Below are 17,679 nucleotides of genomic sequence, written 5' to 3'. Positions count from 1 at the left end.
GAAAACAGAGAATCTCAGTTGTTGTCTAGGTTATACTTGACAAAGCTAGCAGATAAGTTTTAAATTTGTCTCACTAGATCAGATCAGCGAAGTCTCCTTGAGTCAAAGAAATTGAATAGTAATAATAGGTTGTTTTTAAATTAAAAGTTGCTTTACTGCTTTTCTACATGGCTATGAAAACTCAAGGTTCCATCAATAATTCACGTAAGGAAACCTACAATAATACCTTACAGTAAAGTTCATTCCTTGGTCCTCTGAATCAGCATTGTCATTATATCTTTCCGTTGACAATTAGTTCAACTGAAACACACTGATAGAATTGCCAGACCATCCCAACATCTGATGTACAGTCTCTTTTCTTCATCATCATGATCATTTATAGCTCTTGAGCATCAATTCTCAAAAGCAAAATATAAACAAAGACTGTACATTCACTTTTCGGCATATAAAAACGAAATTTAGGGGCCAGCCTGGTGGCGCAGTGGTTAAGTGCACACATTCCATTTCGGCGGCCCGGGGTTCGCCGTTCAGATCCCGGGTGCGGACATGGCACCGTTTGGCATGCCATGCTGTGGTAGGCGTCCCACATATAAAGTAGAGGAAGATGGGCACGGATCTTAGCTCAGGGCCAGTCTTCCTCAGCAAAAAGAGGAGGATTGGCAGCAGTTAGCTTAGGACTAATCTTCCTAAAAAAATAAAAGTAGGGAAAAAAAACAAAATATATTTAACTGCTATCAAAACCATTCTTCTTTTTTTATCTTAATACATATGTATGTATTATTGATGTTAATGCTAAATTTTGTGAACATAGGTTTCTTAACTGGATTATGTCTACCTAATTAATGATTTGTACAACTCCTTTTGGTTATTTTCCACTTTTCAAGCCTCCATGCATAGGCAGATTTGTAGCTCTCATGAGAGATTTGCTAAAAAGTAAATAAATAAATAAAACCCTTAGAAAGAGTAAGAATCTCTCAAAAGAAAAAAAAATGTATGCCACTCAAAAGTTTATCTTATGAAATGTGGACTTAAAATGCGTGTAACTTCTGGAGATTAGCTGTTTTATCCTCTTTCCCTGAAATTACCTGTATATAGGTCTTTTCTCATCTTTGATTAGAGAAACTAACTAAGGTCCCAAGTGGAGACCAATGCCACATTCCAAATGGGCAATATGAACAGAGTTGAATAAAAGGAGTCTTTACAAAGGAGTTGGTATGGTATAGGGAAACCACAAAGGCTAGAACAGCCCCTCCCACCCTGGTGCTAATAATGACAGAAGTTCACCACAACTCCTAGTTCTGAAGGGGCCGAAGTAGAGAGTGGTTATAGAATCTTGAGTCAGAGAAAGCTGAGTGGAAAAGGCCACCTGACAGGAGCTATAATCCTTTGTTGGGACCTTCTCTGAACCTCCGCTCACCTCAACCCTGAAGGGAAACAGACAGAGGAACACAAACCCCGACGTCCTGTTCTTACCTCCCTCTGATCTGCTCGTGTTCTGCAATGGCCAAACCCAGCCAGAAGCCAAAGAGCCAATGAGCCTGATGATGGAGTCCATGCAAATCAGCCTCTAAGGAGTAGATTTGGTTGGAAAGTGGCTCTATTCCAGAGATACAAATGGGAAATAGTTCAGTAAAATGAGTTACTATATATCTAACCAAGTATGGAAAAATTCAAATGAAATTTAAACAATTAGTTATTAGTTACTCATTACCAGTAATTAGCCAGTTTGGTGGTAGCTAGTTATTAACTGACTACTAACTGATAGTTTCAGAATAATTGGTTATTTTTAAAAAATGGATATGGGTGTTCCCATATCCCAAATTTTCAAGTTGATGTGTTATTAAAAGAACATACATCTCTGCCATTTTCCATTTATTAATAGGAAAATTAAGTTCAATAATTGATCCAGTTCAACAACCACAAATAATGTTGGATTTTTTTTATAGGATCTTAGAGTTGGAAGGGATTACAGAGGCCATTTTCTTTCTTATCCTCTCCCTGGTACATGTATTTCCCAATTTTAAAAATGAGAACACTAGGCCAACCCAGTGGCGCAGCAGTTAAGTGCACACGTTCCAATTTGGTGGCCTGGGGTCCGCTGGTTCGGATCCAGGTGCAGACATGGCACCATTTGGCACGCCATGCTGTGGCAGGCGTCCCACATATAAAGTAGAGGAAGATGGGCATGGATCTTAGCTCAGGGCCAGTCTTCCTCAGCAAAAAGAGGAGGATTGGCAGCAGATGTTAGCTCAGAGCTAATCTTCCTAAAAAAAAATAAAATAAAACAAAATAATGAGAGCACCATATATCTTTCAAAAGGGCTCCAATTCCTTTAGCATTGATTCCACCTCTAATCCCCTATGAATTTCCTTGATTCCTCCCTGATAGATCACAATTCCCAAGTTCCTTCTTTGAACTTCAACACCTGCTTTCAACCTTGCCCTTCAGTATTTGCTTTTATGTAGTTCCATATTATTTTCATGTGTACATTTCTTCCTTCCCCACATAGAGCACAGGCTCTTGAGAACTTGGATTATATCTTCAAAAACTCTGTGAATTGCCTCAAAGTTATTATTATCATTTCCTTAAAAGTATTGAAATTTTACTGAAAGTGCCACAAAGAATGCTGTGTATCTCAAGTGACTCATGTTCAGGACTAGAAAATAAATATACATGAACTCGTGAAGGCTTGGATCTTTTTCGTTCTTTTTATTAGAGAACAATCAGGCACCTAGAGAAATGAAGACCAACACTTCCCATTCACTTATGCACGGTTAGAAATAAACACAATGCACATAAATCAGTACTAAATTAGTCAAATTTCCTTTTGTGCTTAGATAACCACGTCTAGAATAGAATTTGAAATAATCAATTGTTTAAATAATGAGTAAAAGAATTGTTCTGAAAGAAATAATTAAGCAACCTCAGCTTGATAGTACTGTAGTTTCATAATGTGGTAGAATCATGAAATCTGAAAGTTGAGAACTATCTTAAAGGCAACCTATTCTGACCTTTCACCCTAATGCAGGAATTTTCTGTTTAAGGTTGCTGGGAAAAAGTTATTTTGCCTGAATATTTTCTGAAGTAAGCAGCTCACCATGCCCCACAGAAATCTACACCAAAGGTTCCCAAACCCTGGTTGTGCTTTCAGATTCTCTGGGAATATTTTTTCGCATAACTATAAATACTTTTTATAAATTAATATATAAAATAATGAATAAATATTTTTAAAATAACTATTCCTGTGGCCAATCATAAACTAACTGAATCTCAGAACCTCTAGAGTTGGCACTGGGCATCTATATTTTAAAAAATTCTCCAAATGCTTCTGATGGCAGTCCACTATGACAAATAATGGCCCACCTCATTTCTCAATTACTTTAGCTAATAGAGCCCTCTTCTTTATATTTGGCTGGTATTCCCCTCTGTAAAGTCTGTTAATCATTTTTCCTACTTCTATCTCTCTTGAGTTACATAGAAAAAGCTGCACAAATGTTCTTTTTTTAATAAAAATACTTGAAATTTTGAAGATCACTAATAGCTTTCTTCTTTCCCATTCTGTGCCATATTTTCTCTTCTATAAATGTTCTCTCTTCCTTGAAACTTTACTCATGTGACCCAAAATCCAGACTCTTCATCATCATGATCAACTTCCTTTGCCTCTGCCCCCTCCTCTTGACCCAGTTTCTCAAACGCAAGCACAACTGGCCCCAGTGCCCTACAGAGGATCTTTCCAGAACAGAGGTTATCCTCTATGAAAATGTTTTAGCTTATGAAAGTACCTCAAGCTCTTGTATTTGTTCCCTCTGCTCAGAAAGCACTTCCACAAAATATCTGCGTGGTCAGCTCTCTTCTCTCTTTCAAGTCGACGTTCAAATGTCAACTTCTCGGTGAGGTCTTCCTTCACCAACCTTTTTAAAATAGCAGCTCCCTCTTTCCAAATTTATTTCCAAATTTGTTTTCCCTCATAGCTCTATCAAATCTCTATTATCCTACATAGTTTATTTATCTACATTTTTTCATCGTCTTTATCCCCCCATTAGAATGGCAGTCCTAGGAGGACAATAATCCTTATCTGTTTTTATCTTTTTTCTTTGCTATATGATTGGCACATAGTAGACACATATTTATGATTGGTGAATGAATAAAAGATGCTTGGATTGTGCATTATATCTATTTTAACTATCAGGCATTTAAACATTGAAAAGAAGAGAAAAATGGAATCTCAATTTTGAGTTTTAAGAGACAATAGAAGTCCTGGCATGTGAGATGCCCCATCACAGATGAGTAAACTAAGGCACAGAGATGATCACATAGGCAGAAAGTGAGAGAGAAAGGCCTAGAAACAAGGCTTGAATCCCAGTTCAGTAGGTTTTCTTTTTATTGGGTTATCTTTCAAAGAAGATCATCCTTAGTCTGTATTGAAAAGATTTTCTTCTGAAATATCAGAAGCCCACATCAAGATGTGAATCTTTGGTTCCTTAAATTAACTATATATATATATATATATATATATATATTTAAATTAAAGACTTGATTTAATCATGGACAGATAATTTTAGGGTAAGATAATTTTAGAAAGGGCTTTCAAAAAAGCCTGATAAAATATACTGTATGCTTATTCAAGGGGAAATATATGTTTCCCATTGATGACTATTTCACATGTTAGCAGTTTCAAATTTTAAAAATGGGAGGGAGTACATTTCAAAGCAAATAAAATGATAAACAGTAAGGAGAGACAAAGAGGAGGATCCACTGGTAATTTACTGATTTTTTAAATGTATTTTTTATTCAAATCTGACAATGTAACGAGGTACTGTTACTACAGCCCTGTGTTGCCTTCAGTTGGTGATCTGCAAGCTCACTTTCTAAACTGAATCTCCTCAGCTTTAGAGATGAAGGGATTTCTGTTCAAACAGCATTTATTAAAGCATCTGTTAGGGAAATGCATTTCTGTTTAAAACTCCATTATCAAAGAAGCTTGAGTTGGGGAAGGTGTGTGCCAATGGTTAAAAGAGAGCTCTTCCTGGAGACCTGAAACAAGCTTTAGGTACCATGGTTCCATGATGGTTTTCTGCTAGACCTTATTGGGTCAGTGTTTCTCACTGGGGTCTTCATTGCTCAATTGCTTTAAGGAGTCTCTGCACTAATTCACATAGGAACCTACCCTTTCAGTGTGTTTTTGGACATTGATTTGCAGTAGTTAAAAATAGGTCATTGATGTTTACAACAACCAGAAACAAAGGAGAGACAGCTGATGAAAATTAGTTCTTTTTTTTCACATAAAATGTCATGGGGGTATTTTTTAAAAATTAAAGGTGCATAGACATATTATAAAAATGGGATTCTAGGGGCCAGCCTAGTGGTGTAGTGATTAAGTTCTGGTTCTCAGCTTTGGCGGCCTGGGGTTCACAAGTTGGGATCCAGGGCACATAGCTAGCACTGCTCATCAAGCCATGCTATGGTGGCATCCCACGTAAAGCAGAGGAAGACTGGCATAGATGTTAGCTCAGCAACAATGTTCCCCAAGCAAACAGAGGAAGATTGGCAACAGATGTTAGCTCAGGGCCAATCTTCCTCCCAAAAAAAAGGAAAGAGAGATTCTAGTGTGCATACTGAATATTTTGCTTTTCTTTTTGAATCAGGAGCTATTTTAAACATATAGAAATTGAAATAATAACAGATGTCCAAATAACTATCATCCATATTAAGCAAATAATTTTTCCATATTTCAGATGTTGTGCTTTGAAGAAATTTAACATTTTATATCCTTTAAAGCCCTCTTTTCTTATTTCATGAATGATAGAACTCAGGAGTTAGAGAAAAAAATTTAAGAAAAATTTAGAAGAAAAAGATCATTTTAGAAATTGACTAAATGAGAAGCTGCACAAGAGCAAATAAGCAAAGAACATCAAAATAGGTGGTGAAAAAGAAGGAAAATCTAAAGCATCTAATCTAAATGAAGAAAGAAATTTAAAAAAAGGATTTTAGGAAAAGTGTCAAACATTAGAGATAAGCAAAGAAGATCTAACATACAAAAAATACAAGTCTAAAGAAAAAAGCCAAATTTAGAAAACCAAACAAACGCTAAGAATGATAATCCGATAAAAATCTCCTGAAATTTTTTTTTAAATGAAACTACATATTGAAATTATATATTGTAGTGAAATTACTGGACTTTAAAGTAAGAGAAAAAAGTCTTTGGGTATCTAGCCAAAAAGGATCTTACAAAGGACTTGCAAGAAAAAAATCTAGACTGTCATTAGACTTTTAAGATAACGACATTTTATGCAAGAAGATGGAGTAACATACAAAATATATAAGATTCTTAATAAAAGAAAATGTAAACTAAGGGTTTTATATATGGCGAAAAAGAACATCAAGTAAAAACTGCTATCAAAGTGAAAGAACTCTGGGAATATTGTTCCCATATACATTTTCTGAGGAATGTACTAAAGAACAAGCCTCAGAAAACCAAGATGACTTGAAAGACATTGTCATCAGTCAAGTTCATCAGCATTAAATATGTGCTTATTGATAGCACCAAGTCTAAGTCAAAGTTAAGGGAGAGAGAGTATAAGTTGTCAAAGGCCATAAGCTCTGACAGTGTAAATATAGCAGACCCGTTAAAAAAGGGAAGAAGAGAGAATAAGAATAGAATACGCTCCCAAAAATTTCTTAACTGCTTTCAATAATCATAACTTATAATGGTAGTACTGGTATTGATATACTGAAACTTTTATGTGTAGTGGGAGATAAAGCAAATGAGTAATTATGGGATATCCTAATTCTATAATCCTCTGTACCTCAATAACCAGGATTCACAGTGTAGAAAAAGGAGATACAAATATAATATAGAAAATGTTAAGTAGAAACACTGTAGTCCTGAAATGGAAATAGAAATACCTGTATGAATTTCTGTAGTATCGTATATATGCATATATGTCCAAGCTCTTTCAAAAGAAAAGGAGTAAAAACAATGGCCAGCCCAATAATAGTGAACATCTCTGTGTCTCGATTATGGTCTCAAAATATAATTTCCTACTAAAAGAAACTGGAGTTTCTTGGATAAATGGCTGTTTCCACTTCTGGGGCATGAAATACCCATGGTGAGTCTGGAGAACCTTAGTACACCAGACAGCGAGAAAGCTGTCAAACACTGCTACGATAATGTCGAAAGAACTGAGGAGCCAGTATGAAGAGTGTCCCCCTGACCAAAGATAGGATAATTTGAGCTTCAGTAAGGATAAGATATACAGTGGATTGAAACACATAAAATAGATGGCAAATGCTCCAAGCTGGCAACCTAGGAAGCTCCTGAATTTCCCTCCTCCAACAGTCACGCTGAATGTACACCTACGCACAGAAGAGTTCCCTCGGAGAGAAACACGGAAACTGGCTGAGGGACTCCTATGCATCAGGCAAATGAGAAAATAGCCACAGGACACCTGGAAATGGGTAGAAAAGGCTGAAACATATTTTTACCTTACACACCCCTGGCACAGTGCCATACATTTAAGAGTGAACCCCCACCTCCCAGCTTCTTCCTGAGGACTGAAGGATTTGGAGGGCAACTAGTCCCCCAACTTTTAAGGCTTCTACCTGAGGAATGGGCCCCCAAAACACGTAGCTCTAAAAGCCAAAGGGGCTTGCATTCCCAATTCCCATAGGACCATAGCAAACAAAGACGCAGTTTTTATATGGGCGCAAGACCACCCCTGTGATTGTATACTCGGGCTCAGCACAGAGGGACCAAACAAAAATTCCCATCTCCCAGGAAGGGATTTGACTGCAGACTTTCCCAGCTGCTGCCTGAGGGTCCAGCTTCTAACCAGCCTGCATCGAAGTGCTCATTGTGATCTTCCACTTTGGGACACTGATGGGTCTTGGCACACCCTCAACTATTGGTGGCCACCAAGAACAAAGTGGGCACCCTTGACAATCACAAAACCCCTAAACCCTCAAGACTCCACCAAAACACTTTTAGAATGAATAAGTGAATTCAGTAAAGTTGCAGGATACAAAATTCAATATACAAAAATCAGTTGAATTTCTATACACTAACAACCAACTGTCAGAAAGAAAAATTAAGAAAACAATCCCATTTACAATAGCATGAAAAAGAATGAAATACTTAGGAATAAATTTAACCAAGGAAGTTCAAGACTGTACACTGAAAACCATAAAAGATTGTTGAAAGATTGTTGAAAGATTTCCATCTAAGCAAGTGGAAAACTCCAACTATAGACTTGCCGAAGGAATTGAAAAAAGCTGGCAAGACTAAATTTTAAATTCTTACTGAAAGATCAGTGCATGAGGAGTTAACCAAAGGGACTAGATCCTTAAGAATAGGAGCCAGTGGTCTGATCCTGTAGAGTATGAACTCGCAGCAATGGAGCTTGTTAGAAATGCGGAATCCCAGGCCCCACCACACACCTACTGACTCTGAACGTGCATTGTGTCCAGATTCCCAGGATTCCTCCGTGCATTACATCTTGACAAGCACTTTCTTATACACAGTTGGTATTCTGAGAGGAGACAGACCTTTGTTTGGTGTTCACTGTTGGCAGTGAGGATCCCTTAGCTAAATAGCAATTCAGATACAAATCAAATTCTCACGGAAAGCAAGAAAATAGATGAAGAAAGCAAACAAAGGGTTGATAAATAATGGATTACCTTAGCACAGCTAAAGTAATAAAGTTGCATCCAAAGGCTTGAGCTTGTAGAAACTCAGTGAAACCATTGGCATCATCACTTTCAAGACTATAATTGGTCATCTTTTATTGGTGATGCTAGACTTGTAATTCTTCTCTTGCTACAATTTAAGAGGCATCAGATGCACCTGCAAAAGTAAAGCCCTTGGTATTATTCCTATGTGACCTCCAATAAGCCACTTCACCTTGCAACATTCTAGTCTCTGCAGCTGTAGACAGAGATTTAGAACTTTTGTTAGTAACAGGGTTGAGATCCTCATTTGGATGAAATATATGCAAATGCTGAGGATGATTATTATTTTAGCTGACAGATATAAAAGACTGTCACTTGTTTTTGAATACTTTGTGAAGCAAAAGACACAAGGATGAAATTATGCCGATCCTCTTTTTTGTTTTGCCTGCTTATGGAGTTTGATTGAACTTGTCTAAATGCCATGATAAATGTGCAACATAACAAAGGATTAAATGAAAGACCATTTAATTACCTGAATCAGAGCTTGTAAAAATGTATATGTGTTTGTGGCAGGGGGAGAAGATTGGTGTAATCAGTACCCCTTAATTTAGCAAAATTGTGTCTAGAAGGAAAATGTGTACATGTTTGGCAAAAATTGAGTGACAGGTCAAGAACTCTTCAAACTAAGGAGATTATATCAACAGATGCATTCTCCATCTGCTCACTGAATGCACAAAAATGAAAATCACATTTTTTCTGTCTATCAACTCAAGTTCCAGTTATACTCAGAGTCAATGAATCATACCATACCAATAGCCAAGACTGAGAAATGTAAAACATGAATAATATAAGATGAAAGATATTGTCAAAGACACATTCTGGTCTTCATTATGAAACTCACACTCCTATTCCCAAAAGGCACAATCCAAAGACACACCAGAACAGCAAATCTGTGTTTGCACCCAAAATGCACACAATCTAACTGTAAAAGCCGGCAGTGTACAGTGTTACTGGGACAATAGGTCACCAGCACCACAGATGGATTCTTTAAATGATATAATAAGACGATGTTTTAAAATCTCCCATTTTGAAGTCGTGGACACTTCCATGAGACACCAAGATCATATGAAACATTCTTACCTGCTAGAGGTATAGTGATACTTCTGTGTTCTTGCAGCATTAGTTAGGGGAGATTGGTGAAAGTTATTTAAGTTCAAATGAAAATAATGGAAATTCATACTGAGAAATTGTCAGGCAACTTACTATTCATTCAATTATTCAAGTATCAGCAAAGATTTATAGACGGCAGGACTGGCACAGGGGCTTGAGCTATATTAAAGAACAATAAAGACTGGTCATACCTGCCCCCCTCCAGCCCCATATTGGTCCTTATTCAATTCTGGTCAACACCAAGCTGCACGCCATTGTATTATGGCTCACACATCCTTTATAGAGAATTCTCAATCCATCTGGCTGCAATTACTCAAAACCTTAACTGGAAATACCAGATCTTAACAACATTTTTCAAAGACTCTGGTTATTGCTGTTACTATTTGATACCGCAAAGATCCATACAAGGCAATGCTAAACCTTGGAGACTATTCCTTCCAATATTAATTATGTAAGAGTGTTAACAGGAATGGTTTCTCTCTCCATACTGAGGCTGAAGAGGAATTATATAGATAACTGACATTTATTTTCTTTGGGCTAAATGTTTCCTGGGTTAGTATTCTCTATCATGCAGAAGTTTTCAATTAAGCTGAGCGCCTGTGTTGCATTATCAAATCAAGACACCTGAAATTCTGACATAATACCAGTTATATGGAGACTAAACTTTAACATCCATTGTGTTATTTAATCCTCACAACAAAGCCCTTGTGGAAATATGACTCAGAGGAGGCTGAGAAGTAACATCACATCAATGGAGCAAATTAAGCATGAGAGGAGAAAGCCCGATACTCTGGAAACATAGGCAGCAATGACTATTTCCAAGCTAACAGAAGTTCTGAGGAAGCCTGGATATGGCAGAGATAGAAAAATTGTGGCAGTTAGTGATTCCCTTCTGAGTAGTATGGAAAGATCAGTGTGGGGTTATCATGGACATTTGACAGTCTCTTGTCACAGGGGTATTTCTATTCATGACAGGAGGTGCTGCTCGACAAGAGCAAGTACCTGAAAACTTGTTGAAAGCTTAATGATTTGTATAGTTAAACGCATGATGCTGGGAGAATGGAGAAGGGAAGAATCTTTAGGTGCTCCAAAGTTTTGGATAGAAAACTGAACCACTTGGAAGCACAGATGGTGTTTTCATCACTTCTTTCTGACAGTTGGGACTTTGGAAGGGATAGAGAAATCTTGAATGTGAACAATTGGCTACGCAGATGGTGATGGTGAACTGGTTTGGCCAACAGCTTTCAATTCCAGACGGATGGATTCCTACTCATAGAAGAATTAGACGGAGGAGGAGAAGGAGGAGGAAAAAACGGATAAAGAAAATGAAACAATAGATGAAAAAGAGAATAATGTGTATTAGGTTATGGTTTCTTTATCTATTATCTTTCTTAAAAAGAAATCATCAGAAGGCCACATCTAAAATCCAGGGCAGCAACCAGGGGTGCAAAAAAGTTTGCCAGATTTCTACTGATGAAACAACTCTGAATAACTTAATTGATTTGTCCCTTGACACTCACAATGTAGTCATGAGAAATGGGAGTCAATAAATAGGGAAAATTTTGCCAAGGGATTAAAACTACCCATGGAAATCAAGTTTATGCTGGAACTAGTAACAAAGTGCTAAGATAAGTGAAGTCTAGCAGAAGTCTTGGCCAAAAGGGACTTCTTTCTACAATTATGAAGGAAACACTATAAGATCAAAGAGATATAAATATAACATATTTATGGTGAAATCGTAAGACAAAATAAGATAAAAATTTAAGATGATATGAGAACCAAGTCCTTCAAAATGACAGGAATTGCATTCATTTAGACATTCAAGATTTACTGAGGACATGTTGTATTCTGGGAGTCCTGTGGGTCCAGGAGATACTGAAATAAATAACAGTTTCTACCCTCAAGGCTTTATGGCTTAGTTGGGGGCAGACAGTCCTATATGATACTCAAACTGCTATGTGAATATCAATGAGCTGCCAGGAAGAAGTTCTACAGAGAAAACAAGGGATCAGAAGAAGTTTGAAGGGAAAGAAGAAATTTACAGGCAGAGAGAAGAGCACTCACAAGCGTGAGCTGAGGCTCTTGCTGTCTCTGGTCTGATGGTGTGCCAGGGGGAAAGTGTGGGAAATGTGACCATCAAATAATGAGCTGGGGCTTGTGGAGGGCTTTGTAATACCTGCTCAAAAAAGATATTTTTTTTCTCATATGAGTGACAGAAAACCTTTAAAGATTTAAGCAGTTGTTGAGGTAAGTGGGAAAACTTTGGTCCATTTGATCTGAATGATTTTTCTGTTTGTTTTTATTCACCTATCTCTGCAGTACTCTAGTTTTAAGTTGTATTTTGAAGACCCGGCTCCATAAGAGGATGGAGAATTGTTCACAAAGTAACCCCAACAACCTCTTTTAGCAAACGCACATCTTCTTATGTGCTGTGAAAAAGTCTTGAGCCTCGTCTTCCTTAGAAAGCAGAGACACTGCATTCTTTACTTTCTATATTTAAGACCCAGGTCTTTTCTTTTCAGAATGAATTTTGTTAGCAAGCCCAGCAGGAAGCAGTAAACAAAAGTGCAGTAAAACTTTACTGCATTTTCTGTGGCAGCATGCTGTCACCTTCAGTGTCACTAGCATCTCCACCTCCAGGAGATGCCACCTCTCCTTGTGACAGCTGCTTTGTTCTTGTAAGGGGGGAAAATATCTTACCTAATACGGATTAATTCCCTCATGTAACTTTAATAAGGTACAGGGGCGTGTCCACAGTGACAGGAATGTTCCCTAACATAAACTGATCATTCTCTAGAGCTAAAGAAAGGTCTCTTTGCTCCTTTTAGTTCAAGCCATTATAGTGATTTTGTTTTCTGAAAATGTTAATGCTTATGTACATTTCTGGAGCCAGTTAAGACTCTGGATTCCCATTCAGAGTTCATGGCCTCAATGTTCTGGCAAATCCACAGTAAAAGTTAGATGTCAAGAAAGTGGCCATGGAATGGTATTTCAACCATGGAAAAATACCTGTTTATTTTGAAAGCTGGAAAAAATAGTTCATCAGAAACATATCTGTTAACATATTGTCCAATTCCAGGTTTTCCTGTATTGCAAACCTTCTTTGTTATTGCTGCATTCATATAATTTTCTCTGAAGAAATGTTACTGTGCTAATCAGTCTCCCATTTTTCTAGAGTCGACATATTTTCTTATTTGATGTTAAATTAACACTTCAGACAGCTTTTACACATGAGGCTACCTTTATTATCCTTTGTACTCTTCACAAATTCTGACCATGTTAGCAAAAATCTCTCAGCTCTTAAGCAACATCTCCTTTTCTATGTGGTAATGTACTATAATAAAAATGGCACCAAGCTTATAAGCCTTGAATTCTAGACCCAAGATTGTCGTTTATGAAATAAGGGACCTTAAAATGTCATCTAACCTCTGCCTCTTAGTGTCCTCTTTTTCCAGGTGGGGAAATAATAATGTGTCCTGCCTACCTTAGCGCTGTCAATAGATCCAGTAGGGAAATGTATCTGAAAGCACGTTGTATTATAAATTTCTTCAAACGTTTATTGAATAACATAATTGCTTATGTGCCTAAAATGCAAAATCGTTCTTCAAAGACTGTGTCTTTATTCAGTCGTAATGAAAGGCCAATTGAAAGGATTTTTATTGGGAGCTGAGTTAATGCAGCCCTGGTGAATTTGATACAGGAACTAAGCTTAGACAACCTATAAGAATGGGTGGCTAATATGTCCTTTCAAACATCTCATTTAGTGTCAGCTTCTCTGCTAAAATTTTGATAGAGAAGCTCATCAATTCAAGATGGAGCCCATGAGTGAAAGTCTGCAGTGCTGAGATCCAGACACTGATTTAAGTGTGATCCACACACTTTAGAATTGAGCCTTGGCAGAGGACGAAATTGACACCTGCAGTGAAAATTTCAAAACACATAGAATCTTTTTCAGATTCACTGTTTCACTTCTTAAATGAGGCTCAGAGGTATCTTTTTGTCGCCAGAAGTTTTAGATCTGCTGCAAAGCCTGGAGAAGCATTCAATGGAGTCTCTCGAGTTCCATGCTAGCAGCAAGGCAGAAATAGTTTTGGCCTGGCAATTTCAAGGCAGGTGTTACCAGTTGGTTGCCTGAACCATGGAAAAACCTCCTTCTGGCCTTTTTAAAATGCCTGATTTGAGCGGCACGACCTCCTGATGGGCCTGCCAGGGAGAATTAGTTTCAGAATGCGCTCATAGAAAGTGGACTGGATGAAGTTGCTGGATGAATGAGGAATGTATCCATAAATGTTGAAAAAAGTCTACCTAAAACAGCAATCTTGGTTTTGGCATCACTGAGGTTGAACTGCTCTTTTGTTTTTTCACTGATGGTAATTGGCCGATGGGTTCAGCTGCTTGTACTGGAGTTTTGTGGTTCGTGATAATAAAATCAAGTCATTGGAAGTCCTTTACAAAATATAGTCTTATAGCAATGAAGGCAAAATATTACGACACATGTTAGTGTCATGAACTTAACAAAAGACTAGAAAATATGTGTGTGCGCTGCTTTCTGAAATGCAGGGTTTTTTCACCTTGAAGAATATAAACGCTCCAGAAGAGCTAGATTCAAGACAAATTCAATCCTTTTGGTGGTCTTCCATGGTTAAAAAAGTGATGTGGTTGTTAGGAAAATAAACCCTCTGGAGAATTTCGCTATTGATTTTAAGAATAAAATGAATAAGGAGGACTCTTGAGTGATTCTTAAGTGTTTGAGGGTCATGTCTGTTTGAAAATCTGATCAAAACTAAATGTCTCACCCAGCAAAGTGGATACAGCACATACCACAAAATTCGGGTTATAATTCCATGGGGTTCCAGACAGATCCCAGCGCTCTCGGTTGGGTCCCCACTCTGCTTATCTGTACTCTCCCACCTTGCACGTCTTTTCATTTTTTTCCAACTCTCATTTTCTAGCTTTCCTTCTCATTTTGTAGCTTTCCTTTTTTCCACAAACTCTCTTCCTAGCAAATCCGCTGTGAGTTCTTGCTTACCACCCTCACCATCACTGAAGGCCAGTGCATTTCTGAACCTATAATAAGCATAGCTCTCGAACAGAAAACGAGAAAAGTGACAGCTATCATTTCCTCGGGACAGATGTGCTGAGTGCTAGCATACAATACCCTCCACTCCACGTGTTTTTGAGGTGTCTGAGTTGATTGGTGGCCATACTGTGCATCCCACTAACTCAGAGGAAGCAAAAGATACTGTCCATAATTGAGAAACAAGAGGTGATGGACCCACATCTCTAATTTCTTTCCAGTTTTATTGAGCTGTAATTGACATAAAGCATTGTATAAGTTTAAAGTGTAGAGTATAATGACTTGACTTACATATATTGTAAAATGATTACCACAATAAGTTTAGTTAACATCCATCACCTCATACAGATTCAAAAATAAAAGGAAGAAAAAAATTTTTTGCCTTGTGGTTAGAACCCTTCTACTCTCTTAGGAACTTTCAAATATACCATATAGCAGTGTTAACTATAATAATATTGTGCATTACATCCTCAGTGTTTATTTATTTTATAAAGTTTGTACCTTTTGGCCACCTTCAACTAATTCCCCTCCCCCACCCCCCTGGTAACCACAAATCTGATCTCTTTTTCTGAGGTTTTTTTTTTTAAGATTGCACATGTAAGTAAGATCATACACTATTTGACTTTCTTGTCTGACTCCACATCTCTAATTTTGTTCAAGAACCCCAGAATCACTGGTTAAGAATGCCAGCTATTTGTGTCTCTCTAGAATCCCTTAAAATGAGGATGGCTTATATCAGGTACCCAACCTCCCTATTCACCCCTTGGACTTGGCTGGAGTTGGAAGTGGAGCAACCTTTCAGACCTTCTTATTGAGAAATCTCACTTCCCTCCCTCACTCCACTGAAATCACTACCATGTACCTCTGACTATTGCCTTTTGCTTTGCTTTGTCCACACAGGTAACAACATTGACTCAGGAGGTCTCCCAGTTAGGTAAAGACATGAGGAATGTGTTGCAACTACTAGAAAACGTTCTGTCACCCCAGCGATCATCGCGATTTTGCTCTCTGCACACCACCTCTGTGTGTCCCTCCAGGGACAGCTTACAGACCAGGATGACCTGGAGTACGCACCAACCTTGTCTACACTTGCAAGCAGGTGGTGCTGCTTATCCCCAAGCACAACTTTGTCACGGTAATGTCACCTCAGACATTTGGAGTGTGGATCCCTCCTCTGAGGGGAGCAGCCCCCAACGAACTGGAGCTCATGAGCAAAATCCTGCAGACAGTGAACTTTATCATACTCCACACCTTGATTATTCGCCTGCCCACTACCAGGTCGTCCAAGAAGGTCATTTGCAATTTTTAAGGTGCATCTCTCCACATTCAGATTCCACGCTGACGCCTCTGCAGTCCATTTCGGCGACTCTCTCGTCCTCCGTCTGCTCCTCCTCAGAAACATCTTTGCACCTGGTTCTCCCAAGCAGATCAGAGGAGGGCAGCTTTAGCCAGGGAGCTGTGAGTTCCTTCAGTCTGGAAAACTTGCCAGGATCTTGGGACCAGGAAGGAATGGCACCGGTCTCTACTGAACCCTTGGAGAACTTTCCATTGGAAGTTGTCACAAGCACAGCCGAAGTGAAAGATAACAATAAAGCCATAAACGTATGATATTTGTGCACGTGAGGCAGCTGCCAATTTCAACTCCGCCACTGCATGACAGCTTGAGTTTGCCTTTTTGCCTCTGGCAGGTGCGAAGACTGGGCAAAGTTGGGTGTCCTGCAGGTGAGAGACGAGGAGCCACGGAGAGGCAGAACCACCTCCATATTGTAGCAAACACTTTCTAGATCCTAGAAACATTTTCCTGTACAGATACTAACTTTCTGGTCTGTTTGACAGACTTTGGTAAAAGTCCAAAGACCCTGAGGGTCTGAGCATCTAGAAATCCCAGACAAAGAATTTGTGGATTCGTTTTGTCCCAGGTGGCTTTTGTGAAATGCAGCAAAGGTTTTTCCGGAGTGCCTGTCTGTCATTCCTGAACAATATCCATAGCACTGTTGGCCTCGGGAGTGCACAGCTCCTGCTGATCTATTTTTCTCTTTGTGAAGGCGGAGGGACAATTATCACTGCATGTCATCTCCTAGACAATCAGTCCCATAGAGATGGTGGCCAGTGGTTAGCTATTGCACGTTATTTGCCATGTAAATGAACATGTCTTTATTTATCAAAACAAAGAGAGGCTATTTTTATATCCTTGGTATGAAATATGTATTTAAACTATTTAAAATATTTATAAAGAAATGAATGTTTTCTTTTCATTTTGGTAAAAAACAAGAAAAGCTCGCTGTTTTAACAAGAAATGCACTACCGTTATGTAAAGTAGATCAAAAATTATTTATTGTTAAAAGGATATAGTTTCAAAAGGAATTCCCCTTTTATCTGCATGCAGTTTGCAACAAATGTATCCCCATGCTTCTGGATTACAAAAGGAAAGTGAGGTCATATTTTATTGATGAAATAAAAACGTGGACTGAGTGTCAAGTACATGAGCTCTGGGATGGTGGTAGAGAGGGCTCCACCTTGTCTCTGCTGAATCACGTCAACGACTGAATCAAGGCTGCCCCCACTGTGCCAGCATAAACGTCTCTCCTCCAAGCATCATACTTTATTATTCAGGGGCCCAAAATTGGTGTGTGCAATATGAGATTACAGTTACATTGAGACATTTGGGCCTCATAGTGAGGGAGAAAACCTTGGGTGTATCCACCCCCTGTGCTACTCTTTCAGGAGAGGTTGTAGGATGAAAATTCCAAAATGGTGCCAAGACT

At 38.4% G+C, this 17,679-nt stretch overlaps 1 protein-coding gene across 2 annotated transcripts in view; it reads left to right on the top strand.

Moving 5' to 3' along the window:
- KCNH8 (potassium voltage-gated channel subfamily H member 8) overlaps nt 1–17,388 on the top strand; it is a 337,559-nt gene extending 320,171 nt beyond the window's left edge. For both annotated transcript variants that reach the window (XM_070577513.1, XM_008519807.2), the window contains one exon: nt 15,815–17,388. In XM_070577513.1, the coding sequence (XP_070433614.1) occupies nt 15,815–16,522 (708 nt within the window). In that variant the 3' untranslated portion in view covers nt 16,523–17,388. The remainder of the gene's footprint in view (nt 1–15,814) is intronic.
- The last annotated feature ends 291 nt before the right edge of the window (nt 17,389–17,679 follow it).

Source organism: Equus przewalskii, chromosome 15, assembly GCF_037783145.1.
Source record: "Equus przewalskii isolate Varuska chromosome 15, EquPr2, whole genome shotgun sequence".
Taxonomy (NCBI): domain Eukaryota; kingdom Metazoa; phylum Chordata; class Mammalia; order Perissodactyla; family Equidae; genus Equus; species Equus przewalskii.
The sequence above is the reverse complement of the archived record's forward strand: the minus strand, read 5'-3'. Positions and strand labels throughout refer to the sequence as shown.